The following is a 25283-nucleotide window of genomic DNA, read 5'->3' as shown; positions in this document are numbered from 1 at the left end:
AGGTGAAAGTGTGAAGCAATGGAATCAGTGCCCTGGGAATGGCCTGTCTTTTAATCCTGGCTGCCAAGTCTCTTTACAGGGACTGAGTTTTGTGACATTGATCTCATGACAGAGACAAGGAAGACTCACTGGGAAGCACCTGTGAAATCTCTGCATTGCTGAGCCTCACGCACCTTGCCCAGTGACTGAAGGGGCACTGGGGTCCCAGCAGCCCGTGTGCATGCTGGCCAGCAAAGACAGATTTATAGAGGTACACAGCTATCACAGGCTCTCTTTTATTTTTTTTTAACCACACTTTCAAAAGCCTCTTATAAATCTGCTGAGAGTGTAAATCAAACCCAGTTACTTACTTCAAAGCAGTTAAGCCATCCACCGTTCAAATTAAAGCATCCTTCAGCCTCAACAGGCACCCATCAGGCACGCCGACCAAGGGAGCTGCTGTGGGGAGGAGGAGCTGGCCACTCCAGGCTGTAACACTTGCCCCCTTTAGCCCCCTCCCATCAAAGGCAGGAGGGTGCAGCCTTCCACCTGCCCTGCACTGCCTGCTGCAGCTGTTACCAGCAGCACAAACCATGGGCACACCACAGCCAGGTCACTGGAGCATCCTCCCGTAAAAGCCCGAAGCAGCAGGCGACTGCGAGTTTAAAGACATCACTGCAGTTATTTTGCAACACAAAAGGGCTTAAGGGAAAGGGCTTCCAGGGAAAGTTTGAACAGCTTCATACCAGAGGTAGGCAATGGTGATTTAAGGAACACTCTTAGGGGCATAATGTAGGAATAAATTCCCTCAGCCAGCTACTAAAGACAGGGTTAGGGAACAAAGGAAACTCCTACTGCACAGTTTGTGTAGATACACAGAATGGTACAGGTTGGAAGGGACCTCTGAAGACCATCACCCAAAGAAGATCACACAGGAACACACCCAGGGAGGCCTTGGAAATCTCCAGAGGTGGAGACTCTACCACCTCTCTGAGCAGTCTGGCCCAATGCTCTGCCACCCTCAAAGCAAAGAAGTTCCTTCTCCTGTTAGATGGAACTTCCTGTGTTCAAGTTTGTGCCAATTACTTCTCCTGTCTCTGGGGGCCACTGAGAAGAGTCTGGCCCCACCTTCCTGACACCCCCCCTTAGATATTTACAAGCATTGATCAGATCCCCTCTCAGCCTCCTCCTCTCCAGGCTAATCAGCCCCAGCTCTTCAGCCTCTCCTCAGGTGAGAGCTGTTCCAGTCCCTCAGCATCTTAGTGGCCCTGTGCAGGACACTCTCCTGTAGTTCTTTGTGCTTCTTGGTCTGGGGAGGCCAGAACTGGGCACATGACTGCAGATGAGGCCTCATGAGTACAGAGCAGAGGGGCAGGAGAACCTCCCTTGACCTCCTGACCACACTCCTGCTAAGGCAGCCTGGCTGCTGTTTGCTTACCGGACAAGGCTGACTCGTGGCGCCTGGAGCCTGCTGCAGTTCGTTGCAGCTAAAGCGAAGGCCATCTCTCAGGAGGCTGACTTCATATTAAGCCCACTGTAGTCACTGTTAGCAATATACAGTCTCTGAGGTCCCCTCCTGCCTGAGCCACTGTGTGACTGTATTTGCAGAACTTGAACCTTCCTTTCAGGAAGCCTCCAGCCCCCTTCCAAAAGCAGCCACTTCAGAAAGATCTGAGGCCAAATCCTCCCTTCTTCTCAGCCACCAAAGTTCTGTCTGCTTTGTGCTAATTCTACCTCATGCATTCTAACTCTGCCCCAGCATTCTAGCATTTTGGTTTCTAAGCCTCACTGTATCCCTATGCCACATGGAGAGGTGGATTTTCTCATGCTACCTCTAGAGGGGAAAGACAAGATCACTTGATAAATGTCAGCCTGTAAGTCCTGGGAAAACAGTGGTCTCCTGTCTCCCTGCACACTGCCTTTCTTCCCCAGTCACTCCTCCTTCCATGCAAACAGCACAAAGAATTGACTCCAGCAGCTGCAGAGAAATACAGAGGAGACACAAACATACACTGCATCGGCCTCCAGGGCCCCTCCTCAAGGTGTCACAGCATCACACAACGTTAAGGGCTGGAAGGGACCGTGAAAGACCACCTAGTCCAGCCCCCCTGCCAGAGCAGGATCACCTGGAATAGGTCACACAGGAACACATTCAGGTGGGTATGGAATGTCTCCAGAGGAGCAGACTCCTCAACCTCTCTGGGCAGCCTGCTCCAGGGCTCTGCCACCCTCATAGTGAAAAAGTTCTTCCTTATGTTCCCGTGGAACCCCCCTCCTCCCCAGCTCACCCCCATTGCCCCTTGTCCTATCACAGCCTGGCTCTGTCCTCACAACACTCACCCTTCACACCTTCACAAACATGAATGAGGTCACCCCTCAGTCTCCTCCAAGCTAAGGAGGCCCAGCTCCTCAGCCTTACCTCAGCAGGGAGATGTTCCACTACCTGCAGTAGCTGTGCATGCTCTTCTCTTCCTTCTGGTAAAGTCTCTGCCTACCCTAACCTCATCTTACTCCGTGCTGGCTGATCTCACAAGCAGCAGGATGCGTGGTGTCCACGTCTGCTGTGTCCCAGAGCAGAGCAGGAGCGCAGCTCCAGGTGGGACCCTCACCAGCAACCCAGCACCCTGCCAGCCAGCACCAGCTCTGCCTTGCACAGTGCCCCCCAGATAACCAGACACTTCACAGAGATGTGGCTTTCAGTTCATTTCACTGCAGCTATCTTCACATTCCTTTCTCTTGTAATCTGCTTCCTGCAGGAACAATTGTCTGTCCCAGCACATGCTTGCAAAGGGAAGGACCCACACAACTCAGACTGAGAGCAATTCTGTTAGCAGAGATGGGATGTGGATTAGGGTGCATTCACAGACTGTTAGGAAAGGTGTTTCCCCACTACTGCATCTTGCTTCAGTCCCCATTTGCCAAGGAGGTTTCTCTCTGAAGCCAATGCAGTGGTTGTGACTCTTCAAAATGAATCTGAATTTTACAGCCACTTAGCTGAACAAAGTCTCAGACTACCCAAACCACCCTTCAAAGACTCTGTGAAGGGAAATGCTAATCTTCAATATTCACAACGAGGAGAGAAACAGTGCTGATATTATAAACACATTGTGCTTATCACACTTCATATGAACACATCACAGAATCATAGAATCACAGAGTGGCTCAGGCTGGAAGGGAGCTCAGAGCTCATCTGCTCCAACCTCCCCACCAAGCCCAGGGACACCTCTCAACTACACTCAGCTGCTCAAGGCCTCATCCAACCTGGCCTGCAGCACCCCCAGGCAGGAGGCAGCCACAGCCTCCCTGGGCAGCCTGGGCCAGAGTCTCAGCAGCCTCCTGCTGAACAACTTCTTCCTCAGCTCCACTCTAACCCTGCTCTGCCTCAGCTTCCAACCATTCCCCCTTGGCCTGTCTCTAAACACCCTCAGGAGAAGTCCCTCTGCAGCCTTCCTGCAGGATCCCTTCAGGTCCTGGCAGGCAGCTCTGAGGTCCCCCTGGAGCCTTCTCCTCTGCAGGCTGCACAGCCCCAGCTCCCTCAGCCTGTGCTCACAGCAGAGCTGCTCCAGCCCTTGGTTCATCTTTGTGGCCTCCTCTGGACTCTCTCCAGCAGCTCTGTGTCCTTCTCCTGCAGGGGACACCAGATCTGGAGGCAAGATTGGAGGTGAGGTCTCAGCAGAGCAGAGTCCAGGGGCAGAATCCCCTCTCCTGCCCTGCTGCCCACACTGCTCTGGCTGCAGCCCAGCTCTCAGCTCCCTGCTGGGCTGCATGAGGGCACTGCTGGCTCCTGGGGAGCTGCTCAGCAAACAGCACTCCCAAGTCTCTTTCTTCAGAGCTACTCTCAGCCAACTCTGCATGGATTTGTGCCTCCTCCATACTAAAAGCTGGAATCAGGCCCTTCAGTAAAACAGCAACAACAGACACACAAGAAAGCCCCCAAATGCCAAACAAATGAAAAGTGCCTGGCTGTGTGAGTGGTTGCAGGCAGCCCCACAGGCTCCTCACCCAGCTCATTATTTTTGCTCATGTAGTGTGACAGAGATTTTACACAATTACACATGCAGACCAGCCAGACTTTATCAGCAGCTCGAGAGCTGTCATGGGGACTGCCTAACCCAACACATCAAGCTGCAGCTGGTTGGGGGCACATTAATAAAAGGCAGGGCTCTTGCAGCTTCACCCAGACAGACCAAGCCTTGCCATATTCTCTCCTCATTTCATTTGGTTACTTACTGTAGGTCCAGAGAGCTTCTCCTGCCCCTCTGCTCTGCCCTGCTGAGGCCACAGCTGGAATATTGTGTCCAGTTCTGGGCCCCTCAGCTCAAGAAGGACCTCAGGGAACTGCTTGAGAGAGTCCAGCACAGAGACACAGAGCTGCTGCAGGCAGTGCAACATCTCCCTGTGAGCACAGGCTGAGGCAGCTGGGGCTTGGAGCTTGGAGCAGAGGAGCCTGAGGGCTGCCCTCAGTGCTGGGGATGAAGATGTGCAGGGCTGGAGCCAGGCTCTGCTCAGGGATATCCAAGGACAGCACAAGGGGCACTGGGGGCAAGCTGGAGCAGAGGAGGAGCCACAGGAACAGGAGGGGAAACTTTTTCGCTGTGAGGGTGGCAGAGGCCTGGAGCAGGCTGCCCAGAGAGGTTGTGGAGTCTCCTGCCCGGGACAGGGGGGTTGGACTGGATGATCTTTGGCCATGTCCAGCACACTGTAAATAATAATTACAGTTAAAAGTTTTGCAAACCTGGAGCTCCTCTTCCTCTAAGAGCTCCTGGTGAAATGCTGCACAAAGAGCAAGCCCTTCAGTTTTTCCTGAGTGCACAAAGTCTCTGGGGTGTCTCCATCACAGCCTGCAGCACAGGACCCAGGCTGCAGTGAGCACAGAGAGCAGACTGGCCCAGAGCACAGCCTGGTGCAGCTGATAGGAGTCCCTAAAGAGCAGGGACCAGGATGCTGCAGCTGCTTGTTTATTTCACCAGATACCTAGCTTCTGATTTCAGATTTACCAGAACCACAGAGCTGTTTAGGTTGGAAAAGACCTTTCAGATCACCAGATGCAGCCACTAAGCTAACACTGCCAAGCCCTCCACGAAAGCCTGTCCCTAGGTGCTGCATGACACATCTCTTCAGTCCCTGCAGGGCTGGGGAATCTCCACGTCCCTGGGTAGCCTGCTCCAGGCCTGACCACCCTTTCTGTCAGTGCTTGGTTTCAATCTAAGCCTCCCCTGGTGCACCTTGAGGCCATTTCCTCTTGCCTTAATGCATTCTCATATTCATTAATGAGAAACATGATCTTTATTCACCTTTTTCCCTGTAGCTGTCCATCCAAGTAGGAGCTGCAAACCACAACAGCTACTAGAGGCCAGCAGCTGGACAGCAACTGGCAGTACCTTGAGCAGTTCTGCTCCTGCTCTTCTCACTGCATGAGATAGGGGAGCAGATGTTCTTTGCTTCCTGCTGCTATGCTTTTAGCTCCTGGTAAAATCTTTCTGGCTTGGACTCTGCTCAAGTGTCTCAGTTTTGACACCAAAATGTGTTACCAGTTACAATGCTGGGTGTACATAAAATAAACCCCCAACATTTGGGCTTTGTAGCTTTTCTTCTGTCTCCTCACACAAAGAGAAGAAGAAAAACACACTCTGGAAGAAGCCACAGGCTTTGCTTTTTAGTGGCTGTATTGGTTTGCTGCATTGGTGCAACTTGCATTGCTGTGGCTGTGAGCAACCTGCTGTAGTGTGAGGTGTCCCTGCCCATGGCAGGGGGTTGGAGCTGGCTGAGCCTTGAGCTCCCTTCCAACCCTGACAATTCTGTGATTCTGTGAGACAAGCCTTCAGGAGGCAGAGGACTAATCTGAATGGCATGATCCAAAGTGCACTATGCAAAAGGAAGTATTTCTTGGCTTCTTCACTTGACTCCACTGGCTGGTTTTGGTGTTCTGTGGTCGGGTTTTGGTGCTTTTCTTTTTCCCCCATGCAGTCTTAATGAAGTATTTCCATTAATAAATTAATATCTGGAAGCATTTGATGTCAATTAGTCTAACTGAAGTAAATTTGATTAGCATCATATGTGTCATGAATGTACAAAGATATGTCTCCACTTAAGGAAGCCATTAGCTATAGCACTAGAAGTGGGAAATTTATAAACAAAGCAATTAAGCAGCAGCAGAAAATGAAACAAAGTTCATGAGTCTATAATTAGCTGATGGGGTGTGATGTTAAAATATGAACCAGGTATTTTATTGCCTTCAAAGACAGTACCTAAGAGTGCAGCCAAAGCCTCATGCTTGTAACAAACATCACTGAAATGGACAGAGCTGTTGGGGATTCTGCCCCTGGACTCTGTCTGCTCAGACCTCACCTCCAATCCTGCCTCCAGTTCTGGTGTCCCCAGCAGAACAAAGAGCTGCTGAAGTGAGTCCAGAGGAGGCCACAAAGATGATCCAAGGAGCAGCTCTGCTGTGAGCACAGGCTGAGGGAGCTGGGGGTGCTCAGCCTGGAGAAGAGAAGGCTCCAGGGGGACCTCAGAGCTGCCTGCCAGGACCTGAAGGGATCCTGCAGGAAGGCTGCAGAGAGACTTTTGCTGAGGGTGTCTGGAGACAGGCCAAGGGGGAATGGTTTGAAGCTGAGGGAGGTGGTGGAAGCCTTATCCCTGGAGGTTTTGAAGGCCAGGCTGGATGTGGCTGTGAGCAACCTGCTGTAGTGTGAGGTGTCCCTGGCCATGGCAGGGGGCTTGGAACTGGCTGATCCTTGAGGTCCCTTCCAACCCTGACAATTCTGTGATTCTATGTTTCCTTCCACTAAGAGAAGAGACTGGAAGGTCAGGATACTATATAAACATACATTCCACAGACACACACACCTGCCCCTTCCATGCTTTTAGGAACATCCTCTTCCTATTTCCACACACCCTGAAGAGAAGAGCTTCCCATGAAGGACAGACCTTCCACTGTTAGCTGCAGAACTCCCTGTGCACAATCCTGCCTTTGGCTGGAGCTGCCACAGAATGCAATTCCAGCTGGGAGTGCTCAGGCTGAGAGCATGACAAAAAAGTTAACATGAATTAATTTGTCTTATCAGATGGAGTGCTACAGGGAGGAGAGAACATGGAGAATCACCTGATGGGCAACAGAAGGTAGAGGGAAGGAAGAACTTAAAATACAAACTCAGTTGTGCATTAGCCACAGCAGGGCCAGGCGTGTGTGCAGGCAGATAAAACAGGCACAGGGGGAGCAGGCTACTGCCGTGGCCCTGCAGGCATAGCTCCAGGTACATGTCTGGAAGAGAAGATATTCATCAGGGGACTAATTTCTGCTCTGAGTACTGGGGGAAGAAAAACAACCAACAAATCTGCCACAGAGGAGTCCTTATTGACCCTGTGAGGAGCACGTGCTGGCTGTGCCGTCTCAGATGCCCGCTCTGTGGAGGCTGTGTGCTGCAGGGCTGGGAGCAGCGGCAGCACAAAAGCAGCTTTCATGCTACTTGTCCCTCTGAGACTCACAGAACCACAGAATGGTAGGGGGTGGAAGGAACCTCTGGTGACCATCAGGTCCAACCCTTCTGCTAAAGCAGGCTCCAGGAGGGTTTGAAGTCTCTCTAGAGCAGGAAACTGTGCAACCTCTCTAGACAGACTGGGCCAGTGCTCTGTCACCATCAGGGGAAAGAAGTTTTGTCCTCATGTTCAGATAGAACTCCTATGTTCCAGTCTGTGCCTGGTGCCCCTTGTCCTGCCACTGGGCACGACTGAAGAGAATCTAACCCCTTCCTCTTGACACTCACCCTTTAGGTATTGATAAGCATTGATAAGATCCACTCTCTGATCTTCTCCAGGCTAACCAGCCCCAAATCTGTCAGCCTTTCCTTGTAACAGACATGCTCCAGTAGTTCTGGACTCTCTCCAGTAGTTTCCTGTGTCTCTTGAACTGGGGATTCCAGAAACAGACACAGGACTCAGATTTGGCTTCCCTAGGGCAGAGCAGAGGAGCAGGTGAACCTCCCTTGAGCCACTGGCCACACTCTTCTTAGTGCACCCCAGGGTACCATTGGCTTGCTTGACCTCCAGGGAACACTCCTGGCTCCTGAATACCAGGACCTGCTCCCAGGCCCTTCTTCAGAGAGGACCATGGTGACTGCTGCTGCTCCCCTGCAGTAACCAAAGAGCATCTGTGGATGTGTGTGCCTGGGAAGAACACCACCACACCTGAATCCGCTCAGCTGCCACTCAGAGCTCCAGCCTGACCCCAAGCAATGTTCCTCTAAGTCTCCAGGCACCATTTCCCAAACCAAATTAAACAGGGAGCTGGAAGCAGCCTGCAGTTGCTCCATGCCCATGGGAATGTCAATTCTTCATTCAAAGATGACCAAACAATTCCAGTGAAGGTTCAGAAAGCTCTCAGAGCCCACAGGCTGATGTGTAGCAGCACTGTGAAAAATGATTAGCTCATTAATTCCAGGCCCTGTATTCATTTCAAACCCATCACACAGACTTAATTCTGCAAGCAGAGGCACTAATGCAGAGCTGAGCAGCACAGAGATTAGCAGCTCCCTGCACAGGCAGGGAAGAGAGGGAGAGGAACACAGAGAGGAACCAGTGGAGAACTCCAACCCACAGTGCTCAGGTCCACTCTGATGATGGAGAGGAGTGACAGAACAGACACACCCACAGCTCAGCACAAAGCAAACCTGGCTAAGGGCTGTGTTAAATTGATTGGTCTTACTGAAAGGAAAGGGGAATGAGGAGTCACAGGGGGACTTAAACAAACACAGTCAAATGCTACCCCCAAGGCTGTAGGGCTCTCAGGTATAGCTGAAGTGTGAAAATCTTCTACAAGGCAGGGGGTTAAAAAGAAAATAAATACATTAAATAAAAATAAACCAAACCAAACCAAATAGGAAGGAGTCTAAAAAAAATCCCCCAGAGTGATGGGAAGAGTCCTGTGAAGGCAGAATAGTCACAGTGAGTGGTGAACAAAATCCAAACCCAGCTCCAAACCCTACCCTTTTATTTTTAAATGCCTTTCCTGTTCTAGCACACATGTAACGAGGAGAAGAGGCCAAAGAAGGCCTCCTGCCTCTGCAGCAATGATCAGATCTGACAACAGCTGCCAGGAGAGCCTCTGAGGGAGACAGCCTTTGGACATGCACTTCTCAGAGGTACAAAGAGATCTGTGAGCTGAATGTTGCTGGTCAGAGAGTTTGAGTTCTGCACAGAGCTGGTCTATGTGACCCCTTACAGGGATTCTCCACAATCTTATGTTCAGCCTTGGGTTCCAGTCTTGAGCCTCTAGTAGCCTTTTATTAAGACCATCACTGCACTGTGCTGTGGTTTCTAAGCTGATCTGTGGACAGCTCCTCTGAGAAAGGAGGAAAATGGCTTTTGTTCTGTTTAGTTGGACTGTGTGCTGTTTGGCACTCTGTTCCCATGGGAGTGTGTAAATGGATGAACATTTCTCTCAGCAGATCACAGTGTTCCACAAACTGCAATGCTGGTGAGGAGTAATGGAAGCTTTGGGCTCAAAGCAGTGTGATGAGCCGAGGTCTGTTTAAAGAAAATCATCCCTAATTGCAAGCAAGGGCAGCAATTTATTGCCAGTGAGCCAGGAAACAAGCTGTGGTTTCCCACAACTAACATACCTGTGATATCTGGCAGCAGATAAGCTAAGAATGTGCCTCTTTAATCCATTATTAATGCTGGCCCAGGAGCAAAGAATCCTGTGCAAGCTTCAAGCAGCTCTGCCTTGCCTGAGAAAAGGAAACTCCTTCCATTTCTTCTCCTGCACTGCTGCTTCCACACATTCTCTTTACTCCCTGAAAACTCACATCCTGGAACAGCTTTGCACAGAATCAAACACTGCAGCTCATGCTGACTACACAGGGCAGTGAGGAGCAGCAGCACAGTGCTGCAATGTTCAGTGCCTTAAGACTGTTTGCAACACCCAATCCCCAACACCCCTCTGAAGGCTCCTCCAATGCTTTGCCAGGCAGGCTCTGCTGTTTTGCTGAAGGACTGTCACATACTTACTGTGAAGATGCTGAGCAATGCTTATGATCCACTCCTCTGTTAACTTCCCAGCTTTTGTTATCCTGGTGCACTTCAGCTGGCTGGAAAGATCCCTTGATTCAACCCAACAAACTGTGTCCTGCTTGTAGCTATAGTCCAGAGTCAAAACTGCAGATCCTTTCACAGGGGCTCGGGCAGATGCTTTGCTTCCATTGAGATATAAAACCTCAAGGGTTTCAGAGCTTGCAACCAGCAGAAGGGGAGGTGCATCAGCAGGCTCTGAAAACAAAGGGAAGGGAATTTTAGAGGTTAAGAGACTCTGCAGAGCAGATTTACCTGTTTGTATATAATGTAGCCTCCAGTGTTCTCACCTGCATGCTTTAAGAGACATAACAGATTGGGTTTGGTTTTATTTTCATACCTACCATCTATTCCAAATTACTGCCCTGTTTTATCCTGCTGCTCTAATGGTTCACATCATTACACAAAATTAATTACCCTAGCCCCACAGCTTCTGGTTAATTCCAACTATCATTATTGCAACATTTCTCATGTCTGAAGTCACAAAATTAAATGCAACTTATGCAAATGATCCCTAGCCAGACTGCTGGCCTCTCTGAAGCATGAGGGCCTGGAAACTCTGCAGAACTGATCACACACTCAGAGAATCACAGAATGGTTTGGGTTGGAAGGCACCTCCAAAGCTCATCCAGTCCAATCCCCACTGCAGTCAGGCCCAGAGCCCTGTTGAGCCTCACCTTGAATATCCCCAGGGATGGGCCCCAACCACTTCCCTGGGCAACCTGTTCCAGTGTTCCAGCACCCTCATGGTGCAGAACTTGTTGCTAACATCCAACCTAAATCTGCCCTGCTCTCATTTCAAACCACTGCCCCTCATTCCATCATGTGATGAGCAGACATGGATCGGTAAGGCACTTTTCATACTAGAGTCTGTAAAACAAGGCAAAAAACCAAGGTGTGGAGGCTGCTAAAAAAAAAATCAGTGCTTAATTGTGGCTCCAATCACTCCTTTCCCAAGCAGCAGCTGTGTGAAAAAACCTTTGCCAGTATTTTTGCTCTCATACTTCGTCATAAGTAAGATATAGGCACTCCTGAAGCCTTCAAGGGAACTTTGAGGAGCTGTTTGCAGGTACAAAGCCAGCAGGGTTGTTCTTTTGTCAAGAGTTTGCAACAGAGAACAACATCCTTTCTTGTACTGGGATGAACTGACTGAAAACATCAACAAAGATTTGGTGCCTCACTAGACCCTGGAGAAAGGTTGCATTTGGTTCTAATGGGCAAGCAGCTGAAGAGGAGCCAGCAGTGGGCCCAGGTGGCCAAGAAAGCCAAAGGCCTCCTGGCTGGGATCAGCAATGCTGTGTCCAGCAGGAGCAGGGAGGGGATTGTCCCCTGGCACTCAGCTCTGGGCAGGCCACACCTTAAGGGCTGTGCCCAGTTTTGGGCAGCTCAATACAAGAGAGATGTGGAGGTGCTGGAGCCAGGGCAAGGGCAAGGAAGCTGTGAAGGGCCTGGAGAATAAATCTGAAGGAGCTGGGGATGGTTAATATGAAACAGAGGAGGCTGAGGGGAGACCTCATTGCTGTCTACAACTACCTGAAAGGAGGTTGTGGAGAGGCTGCTGCTGGTCTCTTCTCCCAGGTAGTGGCAGAACAAGAGGGAATGGCCTCAAGCTGCCACTGGGGAGGTTTAGACTGGACATTAGGAAGCATTTTTTCATGGCAAGAGTGATCAGGGATTGGAATGTGCTGCCCAGGGAGTCCCCAAGCCTGGGTGTGTTTCAAGGTGGTTTGGCTGTGGTGCTTGGGGCTATGGTTGAGGGGTGAGCCTTGTAGAGTAGGGTTAATGGTGGGACTTGGTGATCCTGAGGGTCTTTTCCAACCTGAATGGTTCTGTGACTCTGTGATTTTAGTATTAATGTCTAAGACATAAGGGAATTGTGCAAAGGAATTAGCATCAAACCTCCTGAGCAAGAGCTATAATCAAACTTGGCCGCAGACAAAGGCACTGTAAGGACTCATGGCACTGCTAAGAGGTTCTGCTCAGCAGGCACTATCAAACATTAAGAATACATCTGCTTGCTGGCAGAACTTATCCAAAAACTAGATTACTGAGCTTGAAATTATATTTCTCCAGCAGCCCATACATGAAATAATTCAAAGGATTGAATCAGTTAATCAGGTTTTGTTTTTTTCACAGCAGGGTAGGTAGCCTGCTCCTTTCAGCTGCTGCTCAGGGAAAGGCTGGTTTCATCATTACTTATGACAAAAACATGTTTGAATGCTAAAATGATACAAAATATATTCAAAGCACAAATACCTAAAGCATCTTACTGTATTAAATCATGCAAGAGAGGGAATAAGGAGAAAAAAGAACTCTGTCTTCTCCCTCCCCAAAACTGCTCCAGAACAGAAACCACAAAGCTTAGAAATTCAGTGGACAGCTCCAGGATGAGTCCCAGTGAATAATGCAAGAGAAGAAATAAGGAGATAAAAGAACTCTGTCTCCTCCCTCCCTCCCCAAAACTGCTCAAGAACAGAAACCACAACTCTCAGAAGTTTAGTGGAGAGCTCTGGGCTGAGTCCCAGTGAGGTGAGAGCAGCTTTCCCAAGGACTGGACTTCACCTGTGACTCTTCAACAACTTTGCTTCCTTCCTTCCTTAATTTTTCTTTCTCTATGTATTTATTTTCTCATTTTCTAGGCAAGATAGGAAGTGAGTAGCTCTCTAAGCCAGGCAAGTTTTATGATTCATGCCTCTTGACTACATCTTCCTTTGAATCATGTTTAAGAAAGAGTAGTGGAAAAGATGAAAGCCTTGCATTTCCCCCCCTCCCTGATCTCCTCCACGATACAGATCAATAAGTGATGTCACAACAAATCAGGAACTCAGGCATCTTGCTCTGCCAACAGCCCAGCTTCTCCTCTGGAAGAAGAGCATTTCTTTCATTTGCCTCTCTACAACCATGTGAAAAAGGTAAACCTCAGAATCCACTGTTCACAAGCAGCTTCAAAGCCCCTCTGCTGAGGCATGCCTGGGAAATGAGAGGGACTTTGCTCTTACCAATCCCTGTGTAGCACAAGTGCCTGAAAAACAGTCAGCAGTGTTTAGCAAAATGCAGTCCAGCTGTGGTTTTGAAAGTGATTCTCCATGTTCATCCCCAATGCACCCCAAACCTGGCTGCTTCGCTGCTAAAGCCTCACTCCTCACTCCTGTGAGGCCCTGCAAGAAAACCGCTCCGTGAAACCGGCTGCAGAGTGATGAATGTTTGCTAACCATCAGGAAAGGCTTCTTGGTGTCATCATTACCTGCTTTAGCTACATGACAAACGTCTCTTAGCACGTGCCATTTCTCTCCAGACAGGCTGTGGAGATACAAGCCATACCAGGAACTTCAGGAGGAAAGATGAGAGATTTGCTTCTTTAGCTCAGCTAAAGACTTCCACTTCTGTCATTCTGTGCCCTGAAATTTCAGCAACTCCTGCAATATTGGCACACAAACTTGCTAAACAAAGGAGGTCTAAAACTTGGCTCAGTAAAACTCTATTTTGCTTCATTTTCATCATAAAAGATGTCACAGGATCCTAGAATGCCTCAGGGTTGGAAGGGAGCTCAGAGCTCATCTCCAACCTCTCCACCATGCCCAGGGACACCTCTCAACTACACTCAGCTGCTCAGGGCCTCATCCAGCCTGGCCTGCAGCACCCCCAGGCAGGAGGCAGCCACAGCCTCCCTGGGCAGCCTGGGCCAGAGTCTCAGCACCCTCCTGCTGAACAACTTCTTCCTCAGCTCCACTCTAACCCTGCTCTGCCTCAGCTCCAAACCATTCCCCCTTGGCCTGTCTCTAGACATCCTCAGGAAAAGTCCCTCTGCAGCCTTCCTGCAGGATCCCTTCAGGTCCTGGCAGACAGCTCTGAGGTCCCTGGTAGAGTTTAACAGAGAAGAGAGAAGAGCTGTTCTCTGCTGCTCCAGAGGAACAGGTCTGCCCTGTTAAACCCATCCATGTCATCAAGACCAGTAGGACACTGCCAACTACCAGTTGTTACAGTCTGCTAGATCTAAGAAGGGAAACTCAGCAGCTGACCTTCAGCCCAGTACAGGCACCATAAGCACTGTCCAGCCCAGAGCTGAGTTCTTGATTCTCATGTGGTGGAGTGAGATTAATATTAAAGTATTTTCTCTTTGTGTGAACTTTCTTCTCTCTCAGTTCCTGGCTGTGGACTGGTGAAGAATTATTCAGCTGCCTTGTGTGGGTCAATACAAAAGTTGGTAGAGGCAGCAAAAAAGCTGCAACTCTTACTGGAGTCCCAGTCAGAACAGATTCAGCAAGGCTCTTTACATGAGGAAGCCTCAAAAGACCCCATCCTAGCAGACCTTCCTATTTCCTGATGGCAAAATAAGAGAGGAAAAATAGCTAACAAGCACAGCTTCATCCTTGGGTGTTGACTCACTGTGCATAGGGATCTGCTAGAGAGAGTCCAATGGAGAGCCACAAGGATGACTACAGGACTTGAGCACTCCCCTTATGAAGAGAGACTGAGCCCTGGGGCTGTTTGGTCGGGAGAAGGGAAGGCTGAGAGGAGACCTGATCAGTGTCTATCAATACCTGAGGGGTGGGGGTCAAGAGGAGGGGGCCAAGCTCTTCTTGGTGATGCACAGCAATAAGCCAAGGAACAATGGATGCAAACTTGAACAGAGAAGGTTTCAGCTCAACATGAGGAGAAACTTCTTTACAGTGAGGGTGCTGAGCCCTGGGGCTGCCCAGAGAGGTTGTGGAGTCTCCTGCTCCGGCATCTTTCAAGACCCACCTGGCTGCATTCCTGTGCAGACTGCCCTGGGTGACCCTGCTCTGGCTGGGGGGTTGGGCTGGATGACCTCTGGAGGTCCCTTGCAACCTGCAGCATTCTGTGATACTGAAAAATTGCTGGAGGAGCTTTTGTTTGGTTTTTTACCATTAAAACATTGTTAACTCAATAAGCTGAGTAAGAAAACACTGCACAAGATGGCTTCATTCCACACAATTCACTGATTTCCTCCAATACCCTGTTCAGCATCATTAATGCAAAGATGCACTAAGCACCAGGAAGCCTCAGTGTGAATATGTATGGCATGAAATTCACCTCTGGGGATGCTGCAAGGACAAAACAGCCTCATGCCTTTTTTTATCCTAAGGGTACAATTACCTCATGATCATTTCCTCTGTCTCCCCACTACCTCAGTTGTCCTCCCAGAATAAACAGCCTGTTTTGTTTGTTTAAGGTAAATACTTGATGCAGTTATGAAGAGGGAAGCTGGGAACTGTTCTAATTTTGGCTGAATTGAGTATCTCCATTAATTAATAATAACCAGATGATAACTGCTGCTGTTTCCCTTGGAGCACTGTCATAACCTGTAACATGTTTTTCCAGGCTGGCTCTAGTAAGCAAGTCTGTCTCTTCGGTGGTCTTCTCCATCAGTTCATATTGAGCCTCTAGACAGGACCAAAACCAAACCAGCTTTTCACACAAAGATGTTTAAACTTACCAATTTTGGCCTTGCAGGACTTGTTATCAGGCTGCAGCACATAACCCTCCACACAGCTGCACCTGTAGGATCCCTCTGTGTTTGCACACAGCTGGCTACAGCTTCCGTATGTCTCGCATTCATTGACATCTGGAGGGGCAGGAATGAGGATTTATTGATGGGTTAGGGAAAAATCAAATCAAAATCAATACACAAACCAGAATTCTGAGAGAACTAAAGCCATCAAAGCATTGTGGTGCTTTCTGTCTTCCAATCATTGAATTGTCAGGGTTGGAAGGGACCTCAAGGATCAGCCAGTTCCAACCCCCTGCCATGTCCAGGGACACCTCACACCACAGCAGGTTGCTCACAGCCACATCCAGCCTGGCCTTCAAACCCTCCAGGGATGAGGCTTCCACCACCTCCCTGGGCAACCTGTGCCAGGCTCTCACCACCCTCATGGGGAACAACTTCTTCCTAACATCCAACCTGAATCTACCCACTTCTAGTTTGGCTCCATCCCTCCTAGTCCTGTCATTACCTGACACCAGTACCCAAAGGGATCCTGCAGGAAGGCTGCAGAGAGACTTCTCCTGAGGGTGTCTAGAGACAGGCCAAGGGGGAATGGTTTGAAGCTGAGGCAGAGCAGGGTTAGAGTGGAGCTGAGGAAGAAGTTGTTCAGCAGGAGGGTGATGAGACTCTGGCCCAGGCTGCCCAGGGAGGCTGTGGCTGCCTCCTGCCTGGGGGTGCTGCAGGCCAGGCTGGATGAGGCCCTGAGCAGCTGAGTGTGGCTGAGAGGTGTCCCTGGGCATGGTGGGGAGGTTGGAGGAGATGAGCTCTGAGCTCCCTTCCAACCTGAGCCATTCTAGGATTCTATGATTCCCTCTCTCAAGCCATGACCTTACCACAGATGTTGGCTGTTAAAGTTCCTCCAACATAGCAAGCAGAAGCTAGGGGATTTTAAGTTTAATAGATATTAGTTCTGAAAGAGAGAAGTTTTGTTTTGCCAAGTAGTATCCATCACCTACCCCTTGTTAAGGAGATGTTTTGCTTCTTGTTAGCAGCAGAGACCACCAGTTATCAGAGCTGATGAAGGAACATTCCAAGAGAGGAAATAATTGATTATTCCTTTCAAACTATTTGTGCTGGCAGCCCCTTATAGCTGCTTAAATGAGCTGTCACAACTTCTACATTAAACTATCATCCACTGCAGCCAAAAACTAGAGATTTCTCTACAAAAACTCCCAGAAAGAGCAATTTTCTCAGCTAGGTTGTGTAGGCACAATACCATCCAATCAAGAGGTGCTACTCAGCAGTGGTTGAGGGTTTAGGTAACAAATTGCCATTTCGAACAGCAGCTCTTGAACTTATTTCCTCAGATATATTTGCAATCACAAAACATGACAAGAGGAGAGCAAAAATAGAAATTATAATCAATTACATTTATGAAGAGCCTGGCTGGGCACTGTTAGAGAGAGAGGAGTGATTGGGAGTGAGCACATAACAGCAGGCAACACAAGGCCAACGTGGCTATAACAGGAGGAAAAAAATCAAGCAAGGAACAAGCACCTGGGTGGGGAATTAAGAAGTGATAGACTTCAAAAATGGAAAAGAAGAGCCATTTCACTCTGCAATTGAGCACACTGAAACCACATCCCCAGCTCACTTCCATCAGCTGGGAGTCCTCAGTTACCACATTCTAATCTAGGTGTGACTTCACGGGCACGAGGTGAGGCAGTGCAAGTTATACACTCTCCTGGCAGTCAGGTCTGAAGCATGCCTTGCACAACTGAGCTGCAAGCTTGCCAAAGGGAGGGGAAACACTCCTCAGCTCCTCCAGTCTGCCTCAGGATGCATTCCTCTCCCTCACTTCAGCACAGCTACTGCACAGGAGCACAGAAAAGGGGCAGCAGGGAGACCTTGCCTCTCACACTGCTGAAGGACTCCTTCCCCTTGCTTGCCCCTCAAGCCCATGCTCATTGTCTGAGGAAGATCTTTGATGACCATAAAAAGAATGGCTCAGGTTGAAAAATAACCTCAGAGCTCATCTGCTCCAACCTCTCCACCATGTCCAGGGACTCCTCTCAACTACACTCAGCTGCTCAAGGCCTCATCCAGCCTGGCCTGCAGCACCCCCAGGCAGGAGGCAGCCACAGCCTCCCTGGGCAGCCTGGGCCAGAGTCTCAGCACCCTCCTGCTGAACAACTTCTTCCTCAGCTCCACTCTAACCCTGCTCTGCCTCAGCTTCAAACCCTTGTCCTATTGCTATGAAAAGTCCCTCTGCAGCCTTCCTGCAGGATCCTTTCAGGTCCTGGCAGCTCTGAGGTCCCCCTGGAGCCTTCTCTTCTCCAGGCTGAGCAACCCCAGCTCCCTCAGCCTGTGCTCACAGCAGAGCTGCTCCAGCCCTTGGATCATCTTTGTGGCCTCCTCTGGACTCTCTGCAGCAGCTCTGTGTCCTTCTCCTGCTGGGGATGTCAGAACTGGAGGCAGGATTGGCAGTGGGGTCTCAGCAGAGCACTCAGCTGCCTGCCGGGCTGCATGAGGGCACTGCTGGCTCCTGAGGAGCTTCTTAGCAACCAGCACCCATAAGCTACTCTCAAGGAGCTTCATTGTCATGGTGTGGCAGCCCACTACTGCCTAGCTGCTTCCAGCTGCCCTGGGGGCAGCAGCAGCGGGCTGTCTGAGCGCTCATGCTGCAGCAGATCTCCCCTTTACCTGAGCAGCTCCTTCCATCGCTGCCGGTCTCGTGGCCCTCGCCGCAGTAGCACCTGGTGCCGTTCCTGGTGATGGCACATCTGTGCTGGCACTTCAGCTGCTGGCATTTGGGCAGCAGTTCTGGAAAGGATTAGAGCAAGAGGTCACTAAACAGTGTGATGATTGCTGAACAGCAAACGTTAGAAACTGTTCTAGGTCTTATAAGTGTGAGTCTGAGGGAGGGAACTGCACCACCACTCCTGTTAGCCGCTTTGGGAACACTCAGCACACCCTGCAAAATGCTTGCTGTGGAAGATGCACTCCAGCAAGCTCCCCAGCAGAAATCAGCAGTGCATTTCCATCAGAAGTTGCTCCCCAGGTTATTATCCAGGCAGACCATTGCCCTGCTCAGATAACCATTTTTGCACATCACTCGCTTTCACTCAACGCAATGGTTGGGAAAAACCAAACCAAACCCCAAAGCCCAGTGAGTTAGAGGGGAGTTGTAAGAACCAGCCAAGGCTAGAGGAAAGGGTTCCAACATCTGTGTCTTTCCTATTCCTCATATTGATTGGTTTTCTATCTTTTTACAGCTTCTTTTGCTTTACTGATATACAAATAACCTTCAGAGCAATCATTGTGAATGGATTCTGCCTCCATCCTTTAATGTTGGACACATCATGCTGGATGAACAGTGGGGAGAGTCGATGCCATCACTGCTTCACAGAATCTATTGCTTAAATGTACACCAGCAGCATCAAGCACCATGCTAACAACCAGAGGAAATGTTGTGGAAATAAACACTGGAATGGTTTTCAGCATGAAACAGCAGGGGAAAAGTATTGTAGAATGGCTCAGGCTGGAAGGGAGCTCAGAGCTCATCTCCTCCAACCTCCCCACCATGCCCAGAGACACCTCTCAACTACACTCAGCTGCTCAAGGCCTCATCCAGCCTGGCCTGCAACACCCCCAGGCAGGAGGCAGCCACAGCCTCCCTGGGCAGCCTGTGCCAGAGTCTCAGCACCCTCCTGCTGAACAACTTCTTCCTCAGCTCCACTCTAACCCTGCTCTGCCTCAGCTTCAAACCATTCCCTCTTGGCCTGTCTCTAGACACCCTCAGCAAAAGTCCCTCTGCAGCCTTCCTGCAGGATCCCTTCAGGTCCTGGCAGGCAGCTCTGAGGTCCCCCTGGAGCCTTCTCCTCTGCAGGCTGCACAGCCCCAGCTCCCTCAGCCTGTGCTCACAGCAGAGCTGCTCCAGCCCTTGGATCATCTCTGTGGCCTCCTCTGGACTCTCTCCAGCAGCTCTGTGTCCTCCTTCTGCTGGGGACACCAGATCTGGAGGCAGGATTGGAGGTGAGGTCTCAGCAGAGCAGAGTCCAGGGGCAGAATCCCCTCTCCTGCCCTGCTGCCCACACTGCTCTGGCTGCAGCCCAGCACTCAGCTGCCTGCTGGGCTGCATGAGGGCACTGCTGGCCCAAACTCCAATACTTCCCAGCCCCAGGCTGTGTGAGGTGCATCAGTAATTTTGCTAATCAAAAGCAGGGTATTTTAATAAGCAATAACATTTTTTTTCCTCTGGGAATGTAATGAAAGGGTTGAGGAAAGCAGTTTCAGGTGTTGATCTGAAGATATTTTTCAAATCTATATGCAGATGGATCAGAAAATGACCTGCAGTGGACAGAGAGTTCTGGCACAGGGCTGGCTTTAAGTGACTGGGTAACTCCTAATGAAAAGCAGGAATCTGTAGTTTACTCTGTGGGCAGTTTTAATCCATCTGATCATAATTCATCAAGTTCTGCTTTGGGGTAGAATGAATATGGATAGGAAGGAGAGTCTGCATCAGCATCTTAGCCCTGGGGCTTGGATTCTGGAACATCTGCTGGATACCAAATAAAGATGAAGTTTTGAGAGAGAAGTGGATGTGGCTGGCACCCAGACTCACTGCTCTCTGTTATGAATCTGTTCTAAACCCAAAGAGGTTTCACACAGTTGGCTCAGGGCATTCCCCAGCACTCTGTAATCCCCACAATCTACAGGCTGAGGAGAGGCTGATAAACCACCCTCATTCTAAATCTGCCCATTTCCCTGCGCTTTGTGGCTCATTTCTCTGACTTTTGCACCCCTGTGGGCAGGAAGAGACTCAAATCATTTGGCTGTAGCTTGTTTTGCTGCTTTTCTTGTTCCTAGTCCAGGCCTCAAATCTGCTGCACCCAAAGCCCCGGGCAGCACGCAGCCGGGAGACGTCCCTGCAGGTAAGGTGAAATGGGAGCTGCAGGCCGAGCTGTGGAGCTGCAGCCAAGGCTGATTAGGTGGGATCTGTTTGGGTTAGATTCCTATCTGGACTAAACTGACACATACATTTCATTTTATAAGCAAACATGGATCAGCCAGCCTTTACAACCTATCATTTCCTTCCTCAAATATTTGCCTGATGCTATGGAGCCAGGAGCTTCCCCTGGCTGACAGCTCTTTGACTCACAAAAGGACTTGGCTTGTTTGCACTCCTCCCATAATGGATGCAGCCAGCCAGCAGCCTTACACCAGAGGAGTGGGACCCGCATGCAGCCAGGAAATTGGGCAGGGGAACAGCAGCAATGCATTGGGAAATGAGATTCATTAATGGTCACTTCATAAAAGCAGTCTATCTGCTGAGCCTTTCCACCCAACCCTGCTGCACTGCATTGATTTCAGACTGTCCCAGCACTGTGGGGTGGCCTTTAAGGAGAGGAGAGTTGCATTTCCCTTCCATTCAGTAAGTGCAATGGATAGACCATTGCTGCCCATTCCTGTCACACATCTCAACCTTCAGCCTTCCTGCCCTGATTTATTGCTCATGCTGTCTCCCTGGGCTTTGTTGGTGCCCTCTTCCCATCTGCCACGCTTCTGGAAAGGACATCTCTATGGAGGGATTCTACACACACTTCCTGCTCTGATGCAAGTCCTTACCCTCACTTTCCTGTGAGTCCTGTCTGATCCTATTGATCAGTTCATGAAGTCATCTCAGATTTGTTTTCTCCAAAGCCCTCTTTCGTCATCTGCTGCCAATAATCATTTCAGGCAGTTACAACTCAAACCACTGAGAAACATCATAGAATCACACCCTCACAGAGTGCTCTGGCTTGGAAGGACCTCCAAAGGTCATACAACAATAGCATGGGCCAGGCTGGGAGGGACCTCCAAAGCTCATCCAGTCTGACCTCCCCATGCTCAGCAGGGACATCCTCAACTAGATCAGGCTGCCCAGGGCCCTGTCCAGCCTCACCTTGAATATCTCCAGGGATGGAGCCCCAACCTGTTCCAGTGTTCCACCACCCTCATACTGAAGAACTTCTTCCTACCATCCAATCTAAATCTGCTCTGCTCTAGTTTGAAGCCATTGCCCTTTGTCCTGTCCCTGCAGGCCTTTGTGAACTGTCTCTCCCCATCCTTCTTGTAGCCCCCTTCAGGTACTGGCAGGCTGCTGTTAGGTCTCCCTGGAGCCTTCTCTTCTCCAGGCTGCACACCCCCAGCTCCCTCAGCCTGTCCTCACAGCAGAGCTGCTCCAACCCCTGATCATTTTCATGGCCTCCTCTGGAGCCTCTCCATCAGGTCCATGTCCTTCCTGTATTGAGGGCTCCAGAGCTGCACACAGCACTGCAGGTGAGGTCTGAGCAGAGCAAAGTGGCAGAATCACCTCTCTGGCTCTGCTGGCAATGCTGCTTTGGATGCAGCCCAGGCTGTGACTGGCCTCTGGGCTGCAGGCTCACACTGCCTGCCTCTGTCCAGGTCACCCAGTCCAACTGCCCTGCAGTCAGCAGGGGCATCCTCCACTAATGAAGTGTCTGCTCCCAGGTTAGCCAGCTGGAAAAAGAAGCCTCCCATGTTTTACACTAAAACTGTGTTCACCTGGAGGGCAATGGCAGCCAGCAGGGAATTCCTAACACACACCACTTCCCCACAAACCCACTTCAGAAGCACTGCTGACCACCAAATGTTTCTACCAGCAAACTTGCATGTTCCTCCCACTGAACTATCCAGCAGATTATTACAGCTCTGATGTGTCTGCTTTCACAGCTGTCTCAGTGGGAGCATGTATTGCTCTGCTGCTGACCTGCTGAACCTGCCAGGGGAATCCACAGCTACAAGGGCAGCAAATAGAACAAGAATGACAAGGGTAAGCAAGTGGGAAGAGGAGGGGGAGGAGAGGGGGAGGGGGAAGGGGCAGGGGAAGGGGAAGGGGAAGGGGAAGGGGAAGGGGAAGGGGAAGGGGAATAGTTCAGTTGGAGGGGATCTGCCATGACCACCTAGTCCAGGTATCTCAGTGCTGACCAATGGTGAGCCATGTTATTAAGGCCTGAGGCCCTTAATAAACAGGAAAATGAACAGTAAACCAGAAGTGTTTTCTGTTTCCCTTTCCCACAGTATACATCCCTGGTTTGCTTAGGCTTGGGAAGATGTGAGGGGGCAAAGCAAAATCATGGAGCAGTGAACATTGGTATTTGTATGCCCCAGATAGGAAATTCAATGAGATAAAAGCCAGGGACTCTCACATCTTCTCCCTTCCTACCTTGATTTCAGATCAGAGCAAAGCCCTGCACCCACTTTGGTCTCTCTTTCTGAAGTGAATCAGTTTACCAAGTACACAGGTAGTGAAGGATGAGCATCACTGAACACTCCACTTTTGTCACAGCTGCAGGAACCTCTGAATTTGTCAAAGCTGCTGCAAGACTTAAAGGAAGAGGCTGCACTGAGGGAAAGCCAAGAGACAGAGCCTTATAACTCACAAGGGCCCCACAATTCAAGACCTGAAGCTGCAAAGCAAGGCATGAGACCTGCAGAAGCCTAGGGGAGCAGCAGCAGGTGTGAGTGCCGTTAGGATGATCTATTTTCTGCAAGCCCAGGGAGCACTGACAATTCATCCAGCTCTGATTCAGGTCATCTGTTCAGTGGGTTTTTGTCCCACAGGAGACATGAAGGGCAGCATTTTTTAGTTTCCTAACTCCCCATGAACAAACCTCTCTAAAGTTGTGCTCCAGCTTCCCCACACAAGCCACCCTGCTGCCTCAGAGACAGGGCAGTGCCAACCTCACGCTCCCTGACTTTCACACGGCCTGCAACTCCCATAGGAGAGCAGGCAGGCAGTGCTGCTGCTGACCTCACCTCCCCTACAGTCATACACCTTTGACAAAGACTTGGAGGGGCTGTAAGCCTCCTGGGCATAGCAAGGAAATCCTGGCCTCATTTATTCCTTCTGTGTTGAAGGAAACATGCTGCTTATCATAGTCCATCCAAGATGAACGGCACAAGGAACCTAGCTTCTCTGGAATGGCTTCTGAATGAAAGGATTAACCAATTGATCCCCCCTACCCTTCCTGCCAGTTCCTCCTGCGCTGCCATGAGCTTCACAATAGCTTCAGACCAGGTTCTCCAGCTGAGATGCTTTGGCTGGTTCTGCAAGCAGAAAAGAAGTTCAGACTGCACTTCCTTAACCCTGCAAACTTCTTGGGCTCCTGGGGATTGTCAGGCCCCGGCGTGGGTTTACAAGGAGCCCTCAGTCAGCTTTCCTTTCCCGAGGGGACGAAGGAGGAGGAGATTCACACCCAGCAAAATGCTTTCTGGTGCTTTTCTTTGAGCCCCTTGGAGCCAATGAAGTCTTTTGGCTCTAGTGGGTCCCCACTTATGTTTCCTCTGTTTCAGCCTGGAGAAGAGGAGGCTCAGGGGAGACCTTATCGCTCTCTACAATTATCAGAAGGGAGGCTGTAGCCAGGTGGGGGTTGGTCTCTTCTCCCAGGCACCCAGCACCAGAACAAGAGGACACAGTCTCAAGCTGTGCCAGGGGAGGTTTAGGCTGGAGGTGAGGAGCAAGTTCTTCACAGAAAGAGGTGTTGGCCATTGGGATGTGCTGCCCAGGGAGGTGGTGGAGTCACTGACCCTGGAAGTGTTCAAGAGGGGACTGGATGTGGCACTTGGTGCCATGGTTTAGTCAGGAGGTGTTGGGTGACAGGTTGGACTTGATGATCTCTGAGGCCTTTTCCATCCTTATTGATTGTATGATTCTAAGCACAGCTGTGTGATGAGTTTCATCACCACATCTCTAATCTGCTGCACCACTCTTGCTGTGGTGATGCTGTGTGCAGGATGTGTGGACACCTTCACAGTGCTCTGCAAACTAAAATGCATTATGATTCCATAATGTTGATAACCATCAGGGAAACAGAGCTGGAATAAAGAAATTGGCTGAAGTTTACTAGTTTGAAATGCAAGATAATTTGCCTGGGGGATAACAGTGGAGCTGCTGTCAGATTGGGACTTCACAATTGGAAACAACAAAGGCTGCTTGTCAAATTGCTCACCAGAGGGTGACTCTGAGCTACCAGAGCAATGTTGCGTGGGGCAAAGGGAAATGCATCACTGAGAACATTGGGATGAGCATTTTCCCATAGAGGAAGTGTTGACATCAGGGCCTGGGATGCTCACACTCTTTGCTTCCAGGAGGCAGCTGTTGAGCTGTGGATATCTGGGAGATAAACTCAGATTTAAGCAGGACCAGAGAAGGGCCTCAGGGATTAGGAGGGAAGCAGAGAGCTGCAATCTGAGGGGATGCTGCAAGGTTTCCTCTTGATTAGTGGCAGGAGATTAAAATCAAGAGGAATTATGAGTGCTGTCCATAAATGAATCAGAGGATCAGCAGTGGGGAAAGTGCCAATTTAAGGCAGAATAAATTCCCAATAATAAATTTTGGCTGAAAATGAGAAGGTTCTTAGCTATTACTGTAGTCTGGATCTGGAACTCCTCTTTGAATGGGAACAGCAGGAAGAGAAAAATAAATCAATGCTTTTGACATGGTAGCTTCATAGAACACAGCATATGGAAGGGCCCCTGAAACACCAAAAACTCCATTCATGGCCCAGGAGATCCTTTTGACTACTAGATTACAGAACCACAGAACCATTCAGGTTGGAAAAGAGCCTCAGGATCACCAAGCCCAACCCAGAACCCTGCTCTACAAGGCTCACCCCTAAACCATAGCCGCAAGCACCACAGCCAAACCACCTTGAAACACAGCCAGGCTTGGGGACTCCCTGGACAGCACATTCCAATCCCTGACCACTCTTGCCCTGAAAAA

General features: G+C 50.0%; 1 protein-coding gene across 1 annotated transcript in view; it reads right to left on the bottom strand.

Moving 5' to 3' along the window:
- The window catches only part of LRP1B (LDL receptor related protein 1B), a 642156-nt gene that overhangs the window by 323039 nt on the left and 293834 nt on the right, over positions 1 to 25283 (bottom strand). The window contains exons 5-7 of the mRNA XM_054173601.1: positions 18200 to 18319; positions 15506 to 15634; positions 9988 to 10245 (exon numbers count right to left, since the gene is read on the bottom strand). Of these exons, the coding sequence (XP_054029576.1) occupies positions 9988 to 10245; positions 15506 to 15634; positions 18200 to 18319 (507 nt within the window). The remainder of the gene's footprint in view (positions 1 to 9987; positions 10246 to 15505; positions 15635 to 18199; positions 18320 to 25283) is intronic.

The sequence above is a fragment of the Dryobates pubescens genome, chromosome 2, assembly GCF_014839835.1.
Source record: "Dryobates pubescens isolate bDryPub1 chromosome 2, bDryPub1.pri, whole genome shotgun sequence".
Classification (NCBI taxonomy): Eukaryota; Metazoa; Chordata; class Aves; order Piciformes; family Picidae; genus Dryobates; species Dryobates pubescens.
Note: the sequence above shows the minus strand (reverse complement) of the source record. Positions and strands in the feature narration are given on the sequence as shown.